Here is a 20,348-nt window from a genome sequence, read left to right as displayed (position 1 = left end):
GTTGCCTAACACAGGAAGAAAAAAAAAAAAGAGACGCAACGAGAAATAAATAAAACTGAAATAAGAAATGTTAAGACCCTTTTCCAAAAAGAGCCAAAACCCTAACAATATTGATTTCCATCTATTTTCTGTTTATCTGTTTTGTCCACTCCATCTCTGCCGGTTGCCCCAGGCAATCAACAAAGCTCTGCTTGTTCAGCCTTTGATCATCTCCGTGCGGCAAGATTAGCATATGCATACTCTCATCCTCCCCTTTATCCTCTTAATAAAGCTCCAAACTCCCTCCGCTGATGTTCAAGAAACCAACCGGGCTCGGGAGCCCCGATGATTTGCCCCCATTCCCTGCTCTGCTCAGGACTTGGAATGCTAAGAGTTGTGTAAGTGCTTATCCACCGGCCCTCTGAGGAGCAATTCTTACTTGTTTGATGCAGTCCACGTTTGACAGACGCTCCTGGATCAGATTGGCCCAAAGCGCGTTGGGAATTTTCTAAAGAAAAAAAAAAAAAAAAGGGCTGAATATTCACAATTGAGTTCAAAAGGAATTTTTACCACGCAGGCACGTTGTGGTTAAAGGTGAAGTGAGATGTCTTCTTGGAAATAAAGAAATAAATAATTCCGTGCGAGTTCCGGGTCGTTAACATGAGTTGATGACAAAGAGTTAATAAGGGCACAGAAATCAGTGTTAAAGGGAAGCTGAGCACAGAGCATGAATATCCATGGGGGGTTTGCACACTGACATGGAAGCAGCGCCAAGTTCTGCACACCGACACACGCATCGGACCTGCAAAGGGATCCAGGAGAACATCACACCCACAAAACATCCTTTTAACCACAAGGACTGACCCTCCACTGCTCCAGGTGACAGAGGGCTCAGTGCCAGGGACCTGCCAGCTCCCAGCGACACAAACAGAACCTCAGACACCGAGCAAACAACACAAAGAGTCTGAGTTTCTGGAGGTTAGTTTCATAGCTTCAAGGAACTCTCATCATCCAAAAGGTTTATTTAAAATATATTTTATAGCTGAACTTAGTTCATTTTTAAACTCTGGACTGTGAAATGGATGGAAACTGCATCTGCCAATATTTTCAAAGTGCCGTTTAGTTCTGTGACTGCTACTTTGTCCATCTCTAGAGGTGTTTTGTAAGAAGGTACTTGCTATGTGACAGAAGAAGAACAAAGTTCCTATACAGATTAGCACCCCTCAACATTTCCTCCACTGCATTTGATTTCCTGACAAGGAATCAACAATACTCCCCTTTCCTTCTAGTAAGAATTTGCTTCACTATCTTGTCAATTTAGGCTTTCATTCTATGCTGAACTTGGTTAAACTCTGTGTTAGACAGTTTAACTCAAAGCCTAAACTTCTGTCCATGCAGCTCATAACACCATTAATCATTTCACTAAATGCCTTGTCTTATTCATTCTGTCATTCATGGTAAAATGAATACTCAGAAAAAAAAACCCAGCCAAACAAAAAACAACCTGCAGATTCTCTACCTCCCAATTAAAATAAATTATCTTTCACTTAACAATGTGAGTTTGACTCTCTGGTCCCTTTAGTTCCATATACTGTCTTTTCCCTAATCAGTTTAAAGGGTATAAATATAAAAAAGGAGTATTTCTAGAGCCTTGGAGAGGTAGATAGGTTAAGAATCAGATGCTTCTCTGTATTCAAGATAACCTTTCAACATATTTTTCCAATCTACATTTTTTTCCAACCTAATTGCCACTAATTTTTAACAATTAGACAATTATCTTTTTAATAAGCCAATTAATTACACTACTGATCACCTAATCCTGGGACACATAGTGCCTGGAAAAACCATTCTTTGGAGCAACTCCTTTGAACATCGATTCATACAATGAAAAAATGTGGTTGATGATGTGGGAAGAGTTCATAAAATCGCCTTCATTAGATGATGAAACAATTTCACAAGGAGTGCTGGAAATGGCCCCACAGAAGGCACTTTGAAGGAGGGAGGAGAAAGTGCTCCCGAACACACAGAAGAGCCCAGGTGGGCCAGCCAGGCAGGCTTTGCTTTTGTCTCTCTCTTTTGTCCCCAGCTCTCAGTGCCTCTCCTCACATCAGCCGTGCAGGAGAGCACGCTCAAGCAGGTAGAGGAGAAGGAGGGAAGGAAATTGCTGTGTTTGCTGAGAGTCAGCAGGTCCCCGGGGTGCTTTGTCAGAGCCTCCTGCAGCCCCTCGCTGCTGGAGCCTGTCACCTTCCAAAGGGGCACCACGCTGCTGCCAGGGACGGCCAGGGCTCGGCTGCTCCTTTCATGTGTCATGTCAAAACAGGCTGCGCGCTGCTGGGGGGCTGCTCTGCTGAGCCTTGCCAAACCAATTTAAACCAAATTTATCCTCCCTTCTCTCCGTGCAGTGATATTCTCACTCCAGTCTTTGGAGCGGGGTTTGTTGCACAGAAACAATCAAGGACACACGTTCAGGTGTTTCAGTGTTTTAGCTCCTTCTGCTCGCTGTGGCTCAATTCCAGTCTCATTTCCCGGGCAGTTTTCCTCCCACTGAGCGGTGGCCTACAAAACCATTTTCAATAGGCTGCTTGCAGAATGCCTCATTATTCCACTGGAAATCAGGATAGCTGGTACACATCAGGTAACCCATTTATAATTTCTCTCTCATAAAGACGTAAATATACGGTGAGCCTGGTAGATGGAATTGCACTTCCCAGAAATCTGCAATCATGGACAGTGACACACATTTGATAACAGCCAAACCACACCTTACCCACAGAGCTGTCCCAACACCCAGCACAGGTAAAGGAAACACTGCTGTGGGATTTTGGTCACGTTCACACCACTTTCCTATCCATGCTGCTTTAATCACTCTTTCCGTATTTGCTGAAAAATTGTACCCACTCACAATTAATTTTAAATATTCCAGTTATTTCAGGAACATCATACTTCAGTTTCCATGCCTGGTCTACTCAGATTTATATTTCATTTCCCCTTTTATGAAATTCCCACACTTTTTTTGTAGGGGAGCTTTCTCAGTAAACATTTTTCTTGGAAGTTTTGGATATATTTGCTCTGAAAACAGCTGCAGCTAAAAACTTCTGGCTTCTCCAAGCTGGCACCTCAGAGAGAACAGCAATCAAGTTTGAAGAAATTTACTTTAGGATCCTGAGCAACATAAATGTTCAGATATAGTTTGTTCAGATAAACACATGTGAAAGGTTGGTCTTTTTTGGATACACAAAACTGGAATAGTTTCCTTTTGTTCCTTCAGAGTGGCTTACCCTGGAACAGATTGGAATGCTGACCATGCATAGTTAAGGATGCCTTGGATTTTTTTTCTCTTCTATTTTATTTCTTTTTAAAAAGCACAGGGATGTGAGACAACTCCAGAGCAGTTTTAAGTTATTAAGTATTATGCAAACACCTTAACTGCAATTTAGTGTAGCATTAAGAGCACACCCATCCCACAAACCCACAATTATCACAGTTGTTTCAGCTTCTTATTTCATCCAGTTAACAGGAAAAGTGAAACATGCAATAGCTCATCATTAGACTTCACTATAGGAAAACCTGAAGATGCTTCCTCTTCACATTATAATAACTAGAGATGAGGGAATAATTTGCAATGATTTATCCAAAAATGTAGCTTCTTTTTCTGTTCATGGAATATTTATTGGTAGCTTGTGGTTCTTCGATTTACTGAATATTCAAAAATATTGGACTTCTTTTTGGAGTATTTTTACAAGCAAAATGATCACATTTTGCTTTGAACACTCAATATTTAAAATTCACTACCTGAGCTGTGCTCATTAGTAAGTGGCCAGGTATGTGTGGGTGAATGATTGCTTGTCCAACCTGAGAAATGGAGCTTCAGAGAGTAATCATGGATTTTAAATACGCCTTCCATGGCTTCCTGTGCTAGGAAAACCCAAATGCTTTAATGGGCGAACACTAACGAGATGAAAGCTTGGTAATAAAATATGTGAACAAACATTTGCAGAGCTTTTTGCAGCATTTGCCCAGATCCAGTGACAGTGGCCAAGTGACCTCCAACTGCCTGACCTCTGGCTCTGGGGTCAATGCAGCCACAGTAGCTTTAGATGCGAGAAACAACATTAAATTGTGTTTATGATCTTCACACCACATCCAAAACCACAGCCTTAGCTCCTGCTTCTCCATTTATTACATTTTTAACGCCCTGGTTCTATCCAAACTCGTGTACACAGCTCTTGCTCTGCTCCTGAACAGACATCCCAACCTAGAGGAACCCAGGAGTTGCCTCCTAATTCTAGGAGTTACATTTGAAGAAACAAACTCACGTAAAATAACAAAATTATTTTGTGAAAACCCCCTCCCAGGGTCTAAAAAATCAAATTCAAATGCAAACTGCACAGTGCTGAACCACCAGCAGCCTCTGCTCTGTGGGCCCTCCTCACTACCTGATTAGCCTTGACATTTTTGACTTTCATCTTCCACACCATCCATCTTTTTAAATCAAATAAGCCCAAAAGGACACCCTTGAAAGTGCATCTGTATAGTCTGAAATATGTTAATAATTACAGTAATTAAACCAAAGGGAATTTTTGTTTTAAATTCTCCCCCTCCAAGTATAAATTTATGAACCTATCAAAACAATCTTTAATAATCAGAACTAAGATTTCAAAGTACATGTTCTCAGTAAGAATATTTCTGCATCACCCCAGCCAAATGCAAACATTTTTGCCAGTGAGTTCAGGGAGTTCAATGAGCTCTTTCCTCTCAGATCTTGAAGTGTGTTACTTGAGGCATCTCCAAACTTCATTCACTAATCCAGTATTTTATTCAATTTTGATAAACAATATTTCAGCCTAATTTTCTAAGGAAAAAACCCTAATCTGTGTATCACACCATCTGCCATCTCAGTAAATTAGTAAAAATCTGTTGGCCAATTCCAGTTCTCAACTGGATTTAGCAGGGGTGTAGAATTCCCACAGATAGGAAATTTCTTCAATTTTTATGAAAATGGGTGATAAGGGACAAAATAGAAACTCAAACTAGTAGACTTGTTAGAGAATGTCACAAAAAACCCAGACTTCTTTCATTCTATTTCTCATGGAATGCCTTGACATTGGAGAAAGGAATCAGCCAAAAAGGCAGCAATCAGATGCTTCTCTGTATTCAAGATAACCTTTCAACATATTTTTCCAATCACTGATTTTTATTAATAAGACAATTAGTTACATTATTGATCAACTAATCCTAGGAGACATGACACCTGGAAAAAATATTCTTTGGACCAACTCCTTTGAACATCAATTAGGATGCCCACAATGAACGGATTTAAAAATCTCACTGGAGAAACTCAGATACACAGAACTGGGGAAAATTCAACCATCTGAGTCAGCTGCTCCTGCCTCAGCTTGAGAGCTTCCAGGGCTGTCAGGAACTGACTGGAATGTCATCTTCCTTTTGAGTTAATGCACCAAGTAAGTTATTTGTGTCATGCTACAGAGAAATCAAGCACGCACAACTAAGTAGCACTGTCAGATCAAAAAAAGTTCTTTGTGTACATATTTTCCAGAGCATTTTGTACCAAAGGAGACCTCAGAGATTAATGCTTATTTTATCGAGATTATCAAACATGCCCAGATAGAAGACACTGTGTTTAATAATAGAATGAACCATTCTTTAAGATGGATTGTACTCTCCTGGATTTCTCCCAGTTCTGCTGCTTGTTTCAAGGTAAATATTTTCAAGACCTCCATTTCTTTGCATTTTCTCCCTCACCTGCCCCTGTTCCGTGTCCTGACACCAAGGTACAGCACAGAGAGACGAGAGTCTTTACTCTCATCTGCTCAGCTCAGCAGTGGAAATCATGGGAATGCCCCATAATTCCTGTTCTGTGACATGAGAACAACTGTTATTATATTCTCTTACACACCTGGTTTCTTTCTTTATATGCCTTTGCTTCCTCTGTCTGCATTAATACTTCCTTGAATAACAAAGTCTCCTGAGAGACACGTATGGCATTGAAATGTTTACAAAGCCACATTGCCTGAGGGGAGAAAAAAAAATACAGGTTGAAATATTTGGAAAGAAAATGAAGCAATTTCTTTTTTTCAGAAGGCTGTAGAAAGACAGAGCTTTCCTAGCCATACATTTAAGTATACATTTAAGTAGGTAAGCAACTTTAAGTAGTTTCTTATAAAGATGTTCAAGAGTATCTAGCTTTTAATAATGGCTTTTTCATCAGAAACAGAATTTAAAGAAGGAAATATTCTTCCTGCCATGCCTTCACCAGCATCACCTGCTGATTCTGAGGTTCAAATGCAGCTTTGACTTTTGCATTTAAGGTGCCAGTGGACATGAGACAACTGACCATGAAAATGGGGCAATTCACAGCAAGGGAATACCACAAATGTGTAATTACCTTACATCCCCCAGGCTAATTAGTCCTGCCAAAAGGCTGGGAAAACAAGGCAGGCAGAATTTTGTTGCATTCCAGTAGTTTCACTACTTGAGTGAGTTCTCAGACCTCACTTGAAAATATCTATTTAGTAGTAATATAGCCTCAGGTGCATCCCTCAGGAATGCCACCCTTTAATTTGCCTTGTACTCATCTATCACTTGGATAAATCTCAAACCTCTTCTCCCAGAATAAAACTCACAAAATGCTGAGCTCAGTAGAAAGTAAGAAAGTGAGTGGGAAGTGCTACAACACTGAGGGCAAGGTACTCACAACTGTAGTTTTCCCAGAAGCAGGTGGACCAAGAACACAAATTCTTGGAGCTATGGAACAAGGATATGCGAATGTCAAGGTGCAGAACAGCAAAAACCCCAACCAGTTTCCCACTCTTGTATTGCATAATACCACTGTAGCCACCATGAATTATTTCAGCTGGAAAGCTGCCTCAGTGGAGACTTCAGGATTGGGCTCCACTGGGGAAAAAAAAGGGGAACAGAAAATCAGTGCCAGCTGGGTCCTCCTTTAATCTCCATGGCCAATGAGATTAACACTCGAACTGTGCCACTTGGAGAGATGGATGAGATACGTGTATCTCAATCCATTTAAACACACGGAGAGTTTAGGGGGTGAACCATAAGACACAAACATTTCCTTACCTGAGTTCGACTTTTATTCCTGAAACATTGATTCAGAACTAACACATTTTGTGAAGAGAAAATAGTTTCACCTAAATAGGTTGCATCCGGGTTCAGAGAAGATTTAGATACTACAAAATGAAGGACTCCCACACTATGCTTTTTGACAGCTGCCTTCAATTTTTCTAGTCACCATTTAAAGTAATTTTCCTCATTTCTGTTTCTTGTGTTTCTCTGCTGCATGTCCCCCTCCTTTTCCCTGAGGGAGCAAGGTGCAAAAAATGCATCCCAGTTCTGAGGAATTCTTAATCCAATGCACACACACAACACAATAGGCATTACTGCCCTGAGCTTCCCTGGGAATGAATTAGGGGCAAGACAAACAAGAGAAAATGGAGTCGCTCTTAGGAAAGTATTTGGAACTTTTTCCATAAATACACCTTGGGCTGCAATCCCTTGAACTGTCATTTTATATTAACAGCTTTGATGTTTTCTTCCCCTACACCACAGGGAAAAACAAAAACAAAAACCAACAAAAAAACCTACCCAAATCAGAGTCCGTGCAGGAGGGACTGGTTAGTATTTTCTGGGAGTAACACAGGTCAGAGCAGAGGAGGGATCCACTCACCCAAAAACCTCCTCAGCTCTTGATAACCAAGGGAGATCGTGTCTGATGGTAACAGACAGGCAAGGATGTGAAATGTATTTTCATGAGGCCTTCCACGCACTTAACAGTTATTGGGCAGGTGCAATTTTTAAACATACATGAAACCCAAATTACAGATTCATCTTTACAAAGTTATCTGACTTGGAAGGTTTAAGAACAACTCCCCCCTTATTGGTTCTTGCAAATGCAACAGAACTAGTACACAATGTAGAAAAATACTTTAAAAGGATACATCAGCTGTTTTTATCACCTAATTTCTTTCAAATGTAATGTGATTAAATCCTAGGGTTTTTTTTTAAATCTAACACCTTGAAACTCCAGCCCGGTACTTAGGAATTATTTATAAACAGCGTCATAAAAGAGTGCTTGGGTGCCAACACTAATCAACTTCTTCAAACCACTTCAAAGAAAATCAAAAAACCTTTCCATCCACAGATCCTTTTGAGGTTTAACTAGGAGCATGATTTAAAATTCACAAGAAAGCCCTTAGGTATTGAAGCTTTAATACACAGCTTTCTTGGACAAACGTTTGATAAAAAACGAAACATACCATTATATACACCATCTCATGCTTTAATATTGCCCAGGGCTACTGTAAATGCTCACTTTGTACTAAATCTGGTTTTCTCTCTGCTTAGTGGCTGGCAGCAGATGGGGCAGTGTAATTCACTGATTTACTCATTTGCACACTTGTAGGACTCCTCTAAAGCGTTGTCCCCAAACATATGACACGGGGGCACAACCAGGACACCACTGGGTGTAATGTTTAACCCCTCCAGTCAACAAATAGTCACTGTTTAATACTGCAGCTTCCAAAGCAGCAGCTAAAAGAAGTCAGGAAATTCTGAGAAATGCCTTTTTCTTCAGTAACAAATCATATTTAATTCTGTATTTAGTCTTGATGAGACGTTACGGGATTTACTGGTCAATGATTTTTAGCAACAATAAAATGAATCCTGGAATAACACAAAAGAACAGCTGGACTCACAGAGTTCCACTTAAATCCAAAAGATTCTATGATTAATATTAATACAACAAAATTTGCTTCACTTGTGAGAGAAATCCTTTGTCAAAGAGGAGAAGCACAGGGTACATAGTGAGCATTCTTGCAGAACTTTTTTACATTCCTTCAGAGGTTTGAGTGCAAAGGAGGAACTCACAGAAATGCCACTCAGCCCCTGAAAGCCTGTTTCATTAGCACAAACCAAGATATCGTGTAGAAAACTCGCATCTTTGAATGGAAAGGAATTATCAGTCTTCATCTGGCCCTTGAAGGTTTTTAGAAGGAACACATGAAAGAACAATAGCACAGAGCCCTCAGCACAACACTTGGCCACACATTTGACCTACAAGATTTTCGAGGCAGTTGTAAGCTATAATCACCATTAGACTTGTTTATATTTTTAAAAGTACTTTAGATCCTATTATCAATTAAAAAGGTTTTCTAACTTCACACCTGGGATAGATGCAGTGCTTCTTTTCCACGCATCTCTGTTTGAAATTTTCTCTAGGGCTAAAACTGTCTAGGCAAGGCAAGATCATGAAAATTCATCACTTTACTTATGGCACTAATAAGGGTTTTTTTTTCTTCTAAATAGTCAGCACCTCCCGCCATGATCAAAAAGTAAAATCAACTCTGCTACACATTTCTGTTACATTATTTTCCATATAATTTATTCTTAAAACAACATTTAGGCTTTAATTTTAATTGGAGTTCCTCTCCTTCCTTAACAGGGTTTTCCAGACCAAAAGCAGATAGCATTTTCCCCTTGACAAACAACTGCTGTAGCTCTATCTTTATCCTCTAAAGTCGTGAGATGGAAACCTGCCTAATTCTGTTAAAATAATACTGTGGGGCTTCAGGACAAATGTTAGCCCAACGTGAAGAAATTTTATCAGCATTCTATCAAACTGCAGGAAACCCTTCCATATATTTTCCATTTTCCACAAACCAGATTGATTATTCACGCTGCCTGCACCAGAAAAGGCTGGGCACAATTTGCAGGATTTGATTTTTTTTTTTTCTCCTTTAACGTAGTTAAGCAGCATTTCAATCAACATCCATCTGATCAGCACCACTAAGAGCTCACAGCACCTCCAGTGATAATGATTTCATTGATGCTGCAGCCAGCAGAACTTTCATAATGGTTTACTCTGGTTTTAAAGAAACATCAAAGCTCCATGACACCAGCTCTCCCTGACAGCTCACACAGAACAAAAATTACAGTTCAGTTGTGCATATCCAAATATAATCTGCCTAAGGGTGAACAGTTTGTAAATCAAATAATTTGATTGAGGGTACATGCTTTTATTGTGCAGAATACAGACTTCCCGTTCAATTTACCAGGTTTTGTTACACGGAGGAGCAGACACACTCACTGTTCCTTCAGCTGAGGTGCCACCGAGCTGTGGAACTCATTAACAGCAGCGAGTAACAAACTAATCAAAAAGCAGAGAATCTGCCAGCCCAGGTAGAATAGGAGCCCAAATTTACACCTGACAAAAGGAGTAATTAGCGAGCTTAAAGACAACAGGAAATTTCAGATGGGGCACAGAAGGCATTAATAATTGATACACCAGAACTCTTTGTTATTCCCTCAGAGGGTTTCATTGTTATAACTGTTAAAGCGCATTTCTTATTAGATTACCCACAAAAAAAAAAAAAGAAGAAATTAAGAGCATCTTGCCTATAACTGTTCCAAGATGCTCACCATTTTATTTTTTTGTTTGTTTGTTTTGTTTCCCCCCTCCCCGAGACTAAGCCTGGAAAGTTTGATCCATCACCCGCCAACGGCAGCGCAGCTCCCAGCAGCTGCTCACAAATCAGGAATTGAACTGTTTCTGGTGTCTCCATTTTCACTCACCATCATCGTTGTTTTGCTTTAAGTGATTTATCATGAACTCAATGGGATCATCTGGCTTGTGAATTAATAGCTCTTCAAGCATGTTCTGGAAATAAATGGGACAAAGTCAGAGGAAAATTTAACACAGCTCTGCAGTTGTGGATAGCTTGCATTTTTACAGCAACATTACAATGAGGCTCCTAAACGGCTTATAAATGCTTATTTATTTTCTTTCACAGACAAAATTGAGACATCAGAACCTGTTTTAGATGCTGAAAAACTGAAGATGGTCAGAAAACTGCCAGTTAAAAATCCCCAATCCATTTGCTTTGGCTTATTTATGGTATGTATGGACACCAGAAAGGTTTGGCTTGAGCAACTTGGGGTCAAAAATGGTTGAGGAAGCACTGACAGAAAATACCATACAAGGAGTTTGAAAACCAGAGTTAACTTGAACTTGTGTCTCTGCAGGGTAAGATGATCCTGCTCCAGCACATCCCCACAGATTTCTGACTAGCCCAGAGGAGTGCAGAAAGGCAAGAGCTGTGGCAAACACAACCCACAGAAACAGCACATCTCACACCTGTACCAGCCTTGCCTCCTGCACGAAAAGGAATGGGGAGGAGGGAGGGGAAGCAAAAAACCCTTAAAGCCTTGCCTTGAATGTCTATTTTGGAGCCCATTTTCATGTGAAACCCTCGAGGTTATACAGGGCCTTGTTTCAGCTCCCGCCCGTAGCGGGGGGGATCTTGCACTGGTTTCAGGGAGGATTTGAGATTTATAGGCAGAAGAAAGAACCCTGAGAAATCCATACATTTCTTAGTAAGACATTTCAGCACAGCCACAAGTTCTGTAACTAACAGAATAATAATCATCAAACAGAACTAATTCTCTGCAGAAGCACTCATGCTGGAAGAGACATTTCTAAAAAGTAGTCATAACACTTTTATATTTGCAAGTAAATTCCATAAAGTCCATCTAGTCCATAAAATTTTATATCCCCACCAAGAGATTGTCTTTTATTAGAGTGGTCTATTTTCCTTTTCTGCTTTATCCACTTCATTAGAATAATTAAAACACTCAATTTTGTTTATATGTAGATGATTCTGCAAGTTGGGATGCATCAAGGTCTGGGTAGCACAGAACATAAATGATGAAATTTGTATTTTTATTGGAAGTTCATTTAAAAGTTATTACTTTCCAGCATTTATTTAAACTAAGCAATCTGGATTTTGCACTACACTTACCAGCACCTTTATAAATAACAAACCTGAGAAAATCTGGGTTTATTACAATTCAAAAACATTCAGGCTGACAATGATTGGCACTGTTTCCTGCTCAAACCCTTAATTTTATCCTATTCTGCTAAACTCAGTTTAATTTCACACGAGTTGTTCTATTAATCCCTGAGGGAGGTTCATACATTGGGTCTCACATAGTTTTCACATTTTGTGTTTTGCAAATGCTTTAGTACAACAATTTCAAGCTGTGTTTGTGTCATTATTTTGCTCCAACACAACCGAAGTACGAAAACACAACCCCGAGTAAATCCCACAAGCACTTTATGTAATACGAGTCCCTGCAGCTGCATTCAGTGCCTTGTGGTTTGCAAAACACAGTACATAATTAAAAAAAACCCCAAAATCAGAAATACTATGCAGCAATAATCGTAATGAACAGAGAAAAAAAATGATAGCATAAAAAGAAAAAGAAATAGGAAAAGAAATAAACATACGTGTACATTTCAGTGGGCTCTGAGGAAGTGAAAATGACTTTTTAACAAAGTTAAGAGCAGCACGCAGGGGAAGCTTCTCCAGCAAGTTCTCCGGTGAGAACAGCACCAGGATATTTAGTCCTTCACACAAACCTCCCCACGCATGACACAAGCGCTTTTCCCGAACTTAGAGAACAAACCCACCCTCTCCCTAACGCAGGGAAACCAACTTGCCGCGTACTGAAATCACAACGACGCCACAAGGGAACCTTTCTCACTTTATTTTCGACACCGGCCCGAACAGCCACAACGGGAGCGCAGGGAAAAGGGTTTTAACCAGGGGATGATCAGCAGGCAGCGACAGCCCCGACAAAACCTTCACCGCGTTCTGCCCGCACTCACTTTATCACCGTCCACCCTTCCTCCGCCCCTCCTCGTCCTGCCTCGCCTTTCACCGACTCCTTTCCTCCACAGGCTGCCACTTTCATCCGCAAATCAAACCAAATGAGCCGCAGCAACTGCCAATTAAAATAATTAACTGAGAGAACCCACGGCCGCTTCCCGCACGCTGACACCCCCCCATCCGCTTCCACAGGAGCCCGCACCGCTGCCCATCCCCTCCTCCCCCGGCCCCGCTCGGCCACCCCGCAGCGCGGAGGGGCTGGCGGGGGCTCCCCGTTCACCTGCAGGAGCTGGAAGAGCCCCCGCTCCTCCGCGTAGGCGCCCGCGGGCGGCGGCCACGGCCGGGCCGCGTCCTCCGCGTCCGCCTCCGCCATGGCCGCCCCTAGCGACGGGACGCGTTGCTAGGGAGACGTAATCACTGCGCGACGGGGAACGGCCTTGCTCCGCAAGGGGGCGCCCCCGCCGCCTCCTTCACTGCAGGGGCGGTGGGGAGACGTCATCGAACCGCGACGGTTGCCAGGGAGACGGCGGCGCGGTTGCCGCGGCAACGGCGGGGCCGAGGGCCCGCGGTCAGCGCTGTCCGCCCGGTTATCCCGATCATCCCGATCATCCCGGCCAGCCCGGCCCCTCCCGGGGAGCTGCCACACCGCCGCCGCACGTCACCCGGCCGGTAGGAGCCGCAGGGTTCGCCGGGGCTGGAGCCGGCGGCGAGACCCGCCCGCAGCGCGGGGTGCCGGCGGCACGAACGGCCTGGGGGGCGAGGCAGGGGGGCCGGAGCTGCGGGCGAGTCTGCCCCGAGAGCTTTCTGATCTTTCCGCAGGGTCCGAATCGGCCCCGTGAGGAGGGGCGGGGTGCCCGGCCGGCTCCGGTTAACGGGAGAGTTCGGAAGCCGCTGCGGCGACGCTTTTACAGCCGCAGGAGAATCCCCGGCCCCGCCGCAGCCGCTCGCTTGATGCGTCGCCGCATTATCTTTACAACAGACCCGCCAGGGTTTATGGCATCTGATTGTCAGCGCTCCCCTCCGGGTTCTCTGCCTCTCTTTGCAGCATCGTCACCAGCTGCCTGACTCCTTACTGCTTGGGGCTCGGGGACTGCAGCGCTTCCACACAATACATCTCCTCTTTTCCCTGCTTTCTAATTTGGGTGGTGTTTTTTGTTTGTTTATTTGTTTGTTTTGTAAGTTTTCTTGTGCAACTCCCTTCTTTCAACAGGGGTGGTCAATCCTCGACGGTTGCAAATGCATCTATTGGGAACCAAAGATCCCATGTGTTTTCCACTAACCGCCACAATTCCAGCTCAGGCGAGACGTAGAATTACATAATTTCTATAAAGCAGCTCCTTTTCTCTCCTTTTTGCCCCCAGATCCAGAAGTAAGGTGAACATGAACATGAACGAGGTAGTGGAGAGCCTAACAAAGATCGAGCAGAACTACAAGCTCTTCCAGCAGCAGCAGTTCTCGTTTATCAGAGCGCTGGAACGCACCCGGGAGGAAGCCCACGACATGTTCAGGCCTGTGTCATCCATCGTGCAGGTACAAATGATTCAGCACAAAGTGCTGAGAGCAGGGACAGCGCGGGGCTGGCGTGCACCTGGGCCGTTACAGGGATGAAGAGATGTTTTTACTGGACAAGAACTCTCCAGGAACGTTTGTGGATGACTGAGGATGTGGGGAGAGAAGCACCTGCCGGGCCTCCGTTATCTCAGGAGGAATCTGACAAGGAGGCTTGGTTCGATTGTTTTCTTGTACCCTGTGTTTCCGGCTGAGCAGAACTTTGTGGTTTAGTTTAACCCTGCTGAGGTACAGCCAAAAACACAGGGTACAACAATCGAACCCAACCTCCTTCCCCAGCCACACATGGAATCTGTAATCCTTAACAGCATTGGTCTCACAGGTTAGCCAGGGCAGGTGGGGTTAAATGGGCTGAGTTTGCAGCCATGTGTGACATAAAGACCCACGGAGGATGCACGATGCCAACACATCACTCCAGACCATTCCCAGTTTGGTGCTGCCCTCACTTCCCCCCCTGCTCTGCCCAGGCAGCTGTGGCAGGGGCAGAGGGAGCAGACACGAGGCCCCACACACCCTCAGCCTGTGTCCTGCAGTGCTGCCAGCACAGCTGGGTTTGCCTGTGGCACTCTACAGCTCTAAGGCTGAGGCAGGCTCGGTGTGCTGATAGACAGATCTCTCACTCCAGCCTGCCCCAGTCATGAGGAACCACAAACAAACATCTCATAGTGCTCACACCTGAGAGCCACAAGAGCAAACAGCTTCTCCTCACCACCCTTGAGCACCTTTGGGGCACAAATTCAATGCAGTTTACCATCTCTGACCTCTGTGTTTCCCCCCGTGCAGGTGCAGTGCTACAAGGACCACCACTGCTACAATTCCACGGACAGGCGCATCCTCAACATGTTCATCTCCATCTGCAACGACCTCCGCAGCCTCTGCCAGAAGATGGAAACGGTGCATCCTGGGGACAGCGTCACCAACGGCCTCTTGGAGAAGTGCAAAGTGCTCCTGAACGACAGCAACGACCTCGCTGCCATTCGAGCCACGTAGGTGCCTGCTCAGCTCAGCTCAGCTCCTGGCATTGGACTGTCGGTGCTGGGGGACTGGCACTGCTCCTTCCCACCCGCCTTCTCCACCAGCTCTGTCACGGCACCTTCCTGCCTTCAGCCAGGCCACGAGGTGCTGCACAGGTTCCTGCTGCAGCTGTTGGGAAAACACTGCCAGTGTCCATTCACAGGAAGAGCGCTGGTTTGTTTGTGCATCCTTTTGCTGGTGCACGGCAGGGCAGGTGAGCGCCCTGAGGTCCGTGCAGTGCTCAGGCAGGTTTCCTGCTCCTTCCTCCTGCTGCTTCTCTGCACAGAGCTCATTTCTGCAGGGCAAGTGTCTGTATGTCCTCTCCAAGACTTCCAGGACTCCACGTCCAATTCTTATCCCTGCTTTTCTGTTTTTGGGAATGGCTGGCTGTGCAATCCTGCTCTTCCACGGGGGTTCTGAGGGTGGCTCCCAGGGTTGCACTGCTGGGACTCCTCTGCCAACTGTTTCCCTCTGTCCCACAGCTACCCCCACAGGGTTGTGAACTACCTGAGCTTGGAAGAGGCGAGGCACCGCTATGGAGGGGTGGTGAGCCTCCTCCCCATCGTTATAGACAACATGTGGGAGTGGATAACCTACAGTAAGAGGAACTTCCTGCCTAATGTGAGTCATGGACATGTCTCCAAGCAGCAGACACCCACTTACCAAATTCCACCTGCCGGGCACTTGGCAGCTCAGGCCTCCCTTAGTAGCAAAAATACTGTAAAATCACAGGAAAGAAAATGCCAGCAGTGCAGGTATGAAGACCCACGTTTGAAAAATAAAGCACCCTGGAAGCCACCAGGCAAACACCCCTACTAAAGGATCAAAGCTCCTGCATCATCTGTTCACCACCTTTAACAGCCTGGATGATTAAATACAGTGAAACGAACACTAGAGGTCCAGCCTGAGTGCACTTTCTGAAGAGTTGCCCCACAGCCAGCCTGGGACAGATGCATTTGCTCTCCCTTGCTGATGTTTCCTCTCTCCTCATCTCCCCAAAGTCGCTGTAGCTACAGCTGGTGCCTGGGGCCAGCACTGCAGTGGGAGCAGGGAACAGTCAGCACTCATCAGGTGCCAATCTCTCAGACATGAATCATGGACAAGTGATTTAAAATGGGATTTTGCATTTTCTCAGCCTTCTTTCTGAGAACATGCCCTCCCTGCCACAGCCAGCAGGGTGAAGAACCTGCCTGTGTGAAGGATGAGATGCAGAGCAGCCAGGGCCTGGCATTATGGATTCAGACAAGTCTTTGATACTTAGACTTGTCTCTAAAATTCCCTCACCTCCAAAGAAATAGTTTGGTTTACAGGACACTAAGGAGGTGTCCCTTACCTGCCACTGGCTACTGAGGCCAGTGTTCTTCAGCTGTGCTCTGCTGCAGCCTCCTGCAGCTCCTCACACACAGAACATCTCCTCTCACACCTGTTTGACTCCTTTGCTTCAGAGCTGGAGCTTTAAAGGAGAGCAGAGTTCATTTTGACCTTATTTTGTGTGTACTGACAATAGCCAAACGTGGACAAACCAACCCTGTGCTCCTCAAACCTCTACAAAATAAAAGCCATTTCCAGTCCATGTGATTCATGGGGATGTGGTGGGAGCATCATGTTCAGATGGTTCCTGTTCAAACTGCAGATTAAACTGCCTGTGCTTTCCCTGTTTCAAGGCAAGGTTAGCATTACATTAGGCCAGATGTCCCACCTAAGGGACAGGCCCATGATGGACCTGGGGCTCAAAATACGGATCTTGAGGTCAGCACGTGGTCAGACCCTGCAGCCCTTCCTAAACAAGTGTCCTCCCCCTGTCTGACTGCTCTTTTCCCCTCCCACAGGCAAATGGAAGTTTCTTCTGCTGGAAGAAACTCCTGAACAATATCCCCTTACACACAAGTCTGCTTGCTGTGAGAAAAAGTTTTTCCTTAAAATCACCAGTTTCTGGCAACAAACAGCTAAAAACAGAAAGGAGAATTAATACAGAGGAAAGGGCATAGGAAGGAATGACAGCTCAGAAGAAATGGAAAGTGTTTTCAGGAGTAGTTTTATTCCTCACATAACCCCACGTTGTTCTGCACTTTTTTTCCTTTCCTCATATCCACTTGCACTGCAATGCACCCACGCAGTTCGGAGCAGAGCCCTATTTTTAGGGAGATTTGATCCAACTGAACCAAAGCTTGGTGAACTCAGAATGGTAACAGAGGGTCACAGAGAGACTCCCAGGCACTACTGGGGCCACAGCCAGAGGAATATCACCATCACCCTCTCTGGCTTCACTTGAGATCCCTGCTGCAGAGGCAGCTTCAGGCTGAAAAATGCAAGTTTTGGCAGCTGCCCCGTTGTGTTCCACGGTGCAGACAAGTGTCCAGTGACAGTTGCTGTCTTGGAAAGCTTTTCAGGACAAGCTGCGAGGACTGAACAATGACAAGTGTTAGGGACACAAGAGATGTTATCCCCAGATCTCATTTCCAATCTTCTTGGCCCTGTCCTTTGGTTTAAATTTGAACACACAGGCTGTGAGGAGACCAAAATTATCCTCCAGCTCACTTGCAGCTTCCAGGGATGAGCACAGCATAAATGATTTGTCAGAACACTCCTACCAAAGCCAGCCCACCACTGCTGCTCAAAACTCCAATGCTGTTGTCATTTTGCACTTGACCAAGGTGATACACATAAAAAATTTCCCAAATTTTAATAGTAAGATTCATGCACACAAGAAACAGTTCCAAAATCTTGGTAATAATTTCTAGCCTAGCTTTGTCCTTTCAGGATGTGTCACACAGCCAAAATTTTAAGACCTAAGCAGAAAAATGAGTGCATAAAACTTGCAGTCTGAGGTTTGATAATGACAAGACCAGAATCTGTTGGAAGACTGCAAAGTTAAGTCTCACAAAAACATCCAGACAAATTACTTAATTTCCATACAAGTTCTCCTCTTCCAGAGTGGATGGACACTTCAAAAGACAAAAAGATACAGCAAGAATTGTTTTCCTCTACTACAAATCAAGCTGTTTGAAGAATTTACATAAACAGGATGTAAATGCCAAACACAAAAGTGCAATAAAGTTTTACTTTAGCCTCGGTGAGCATAAAATTGCAAGATACACACCGAGAAACCAGGCAGGGCACCAGCCTGACTTTCCTACAGATCTGTCAGTTAGTCCCAGAAGTAAATGCTGCTTTTTTGTTCAAAGGCTGAAATAGAGATATGGGCTGGTAATAGATGATATCAGCAGAACCCTGGCATCTGTATGAATTAGCTGAATCAAGGGGAGCACAGAAATAAGGGTCAAACCCAGCTTTTTTGTCAAACTGAGGAACCTGATGCAGTTGAAGGTGCCCCCACTCACCGCAGGCGGCTGGACTGGATGAGCTCTAAAGGTCCCTTCCAACCCAAACAATTCTGTGAAAAAACATCCTCTGTGTTCAGTATGTGGTTCCAGCCTCTCACACACCGAGAGGACAGGACATAGCTAAGATGAAGCGGGAGTGGTGGTGGGAGATGAAGTCGGGAATGGTGGTGGGCTCTGGAGGGGAGCAGAAGGGACGGCTCAAGGCAGAGAGCGCACTCAGCACCGCAGAGGAGCTGCGGAGCCAAGGGATGGGCTTGGCAGGGCCTCTAGCGGCCACCTCATGGCAGAGTCCAAACCTCCCACCAGCGACTTCGAACAACCCCGCTGTCCCCGACCCTGAATCCACAGAGCATTTTTAACGCTGGTTCCAGGCACCCAACCCCTGGGATACAGCCCAGGGCAGCTGTGGGGCCGCCCGCTCCCGCTCCCATCCCCAGAGCGGTAATTTCAGAAGAGCCATCGGCTGTTCGCTGTCACTCCCCACACCATCAACACCCCGAGGCAGGAGAGGCTTTCCGGGGAGTCCTGAATTCCCCGGGGGGTGGTGCAGCACCAGCTTGAGCTTTCAGTCAGCCGAGCATCGAGCACAGCGAGCACAGGCAACTTCGCAGAAACCAGGAAAAGCGTCTGGCAGGCAGGAAAGGTGAGCCAGGCCAAAACTGGAGTGAAAAGACCTTCAGGAAAAAAAGGCTTTAGCCAAGTAAAGCCCACAGACAACAAAATCACGACGACCAGTAAGTCAGTTCTTTGCAAGAGTCTTGTCTGGAAAGCAAAGCCCACAGGAATGCAAACCAGGTTTCCTTTGCAGAGCTCCTGAGTGGGAATGGATGAAGCAACTCAACTCCTGTGATTTCCTATTTTGTAACCACTTCTAAAATCCACCACTGTACCAGCAGCCAAGTTGTTCCAACAAATCAGGATCAATCAGCAAAGATATTTTAATTTCCTGAATTTGAAGTATTTCCTTCCCTAATGTCTCCTGTGAGATCATCAGCTCTGTTATGAACTACCAAATGTACTGCTTGGCATTAGTGAGTAAGGAAGGCACTTAATTTTTCTCTTTTCGTTCCCCAGTAATACACTTCCGTGGGTAATTTTTATCTAATGATTTTTTTACGCTGGCAAGTGCAGCTTTGCAATGCCAAGCTTAAAGGATGCCTTATTTTGAACCAATTCTCTATAAGGGCAAGTTAAATTCACTTTGTTTTCATTTTACTCCCCATGCTATAGAACTAATCCCAGGGCAGGGGCACAAAAAACTTTGTGTCTCTGAACTCTAAGCTGATGTTTATGGTATTTTCTATATAAAATTCTCCATAAACATTACTTGGCCAAAGTATGTTCACAATATGTCACTTGCACAACTTAAACCCTTGCCTGTGTTGCTCATGTTTAAGAATTATACTCAGTCCTTAACTGCAATGCTGAGGCTCCTGTAGGGATTGCTAAACTGCTTTGAGCAATCTTTCAAATATTCCTTTATTTTGAGAAACAAAAACAAAAACAAAAAAAAAACCACAACAAAAAAAAAAAAACACACCACACCAAAAAAAACCCCAAAAACACGAACAAATAAAAACCAATGAAAGATCAGAACCAGCGAGAAAAGTTCCAGTCTGGGAAAAAAGCAAAACAAGAGAACAACCTTACCTCACCAGGTTAAGCTTAAAACAGTGGCCCCAAAATTAAATTCCTCGTGGTCTGAGGAAGTGTCCTCATGTATGCACTGCATGGAAGG

The 20,348-nt window shown here is 44.5% G+C and overlaps 2 protein-coding genes across 23 annotated transcripts in view; one reads left to right on the top strand and one right to left on the bottom strand.

Moving 5' to 3' along the window:
- AK8 (adenylate kinase 8) overlaps window positions 1–13,037 on the bottom strand; it is a 73,719-nt gene extending 60,682 nt beyond the window's left edge. For 4 of the 22 annotated variants that reach the window (XM_058423136.1, XM_058423139.1, XM_058423149.1 and 1 more), the window contains exons 1-5: window positions 10,588–10,602; window positions 7,078–7,115; window positions 6,695–6,894; window positions 5,897–6,010; window positions 419–487 (exon numbers count right to left, since the gene is read on the bottom strand). In XM_058423136.1, the coding sequence (XP_058279119.1) occupies window positions 419–487; window positions 5,897–6,010; window positions 6,695–6,841 (330 nt within the window). In that variant the 5' untranslated portion in view covers window positions 6,842–6,894; window positions 7,078–7,115; window positions 10,588–10,602. Of the gene's footprint in view, window positions 1–418; window positions 488–843; window positions 960–2,223; window positions 2,695–5,896; window positions 6,011–6,694; window positions 6,895–7,077; window positions 7,116–10,587; window positions 10,673–12,301; window positions 12,440–12,484; window positions 12,752–12,963 lie in introns of those variants that run through there. The other 18 variants (XM_058423147.1, XM_058423148.1, XM_058423140.1 and 15 more) reach the window with 15 other exon arrangements.
- Window positions 13,038–13,243: 206 nt separating this feature from the next.
- Window positions 13,244–16,835, top strand: SPACA9 (sperm acrosome associated 9). Its single transcript, XM_040083421.2, has 3 exons — window positions 13,244–13,352; window positions 14,045–14,213; window positions 15,036–16,835. Exons 2-3 carry the CDS (start codon window positions 14,064–14,066, stop codon window positions 15,240–15,242), a joined length of 357 nt encoding a protein of 118 aa, XP_039939355.1. The 5' UTR covers window positions 13,244–13,352; window positions 14,045–14,063; the 3' UTR covers window positions 15,243–16,835.
- The last annotated feature ends 3,513 nt before the right edge of the window (window positions 16,836–20,348 follow it).

This window comes from Hirundo rustica, chromosome 20, assembly GCF_015227805.2.
Source record: "Hirundo rustica isolate bHirRus1 chromosome 20, bHirRus1.pri.v3, whole genome shotgun sequence".
Taxonomy (NCBI): domain Eukaryota; kingdom Metazoa; phylum Chordata; class Aves; order Passeriformes; family Hirundinidae; genus Hirundo; species Hirundo rustica.
Note: the sequence above shows the minus strand (reverse complement) of the source record. Positions and strands in the feature narration are given on the sequence as shown.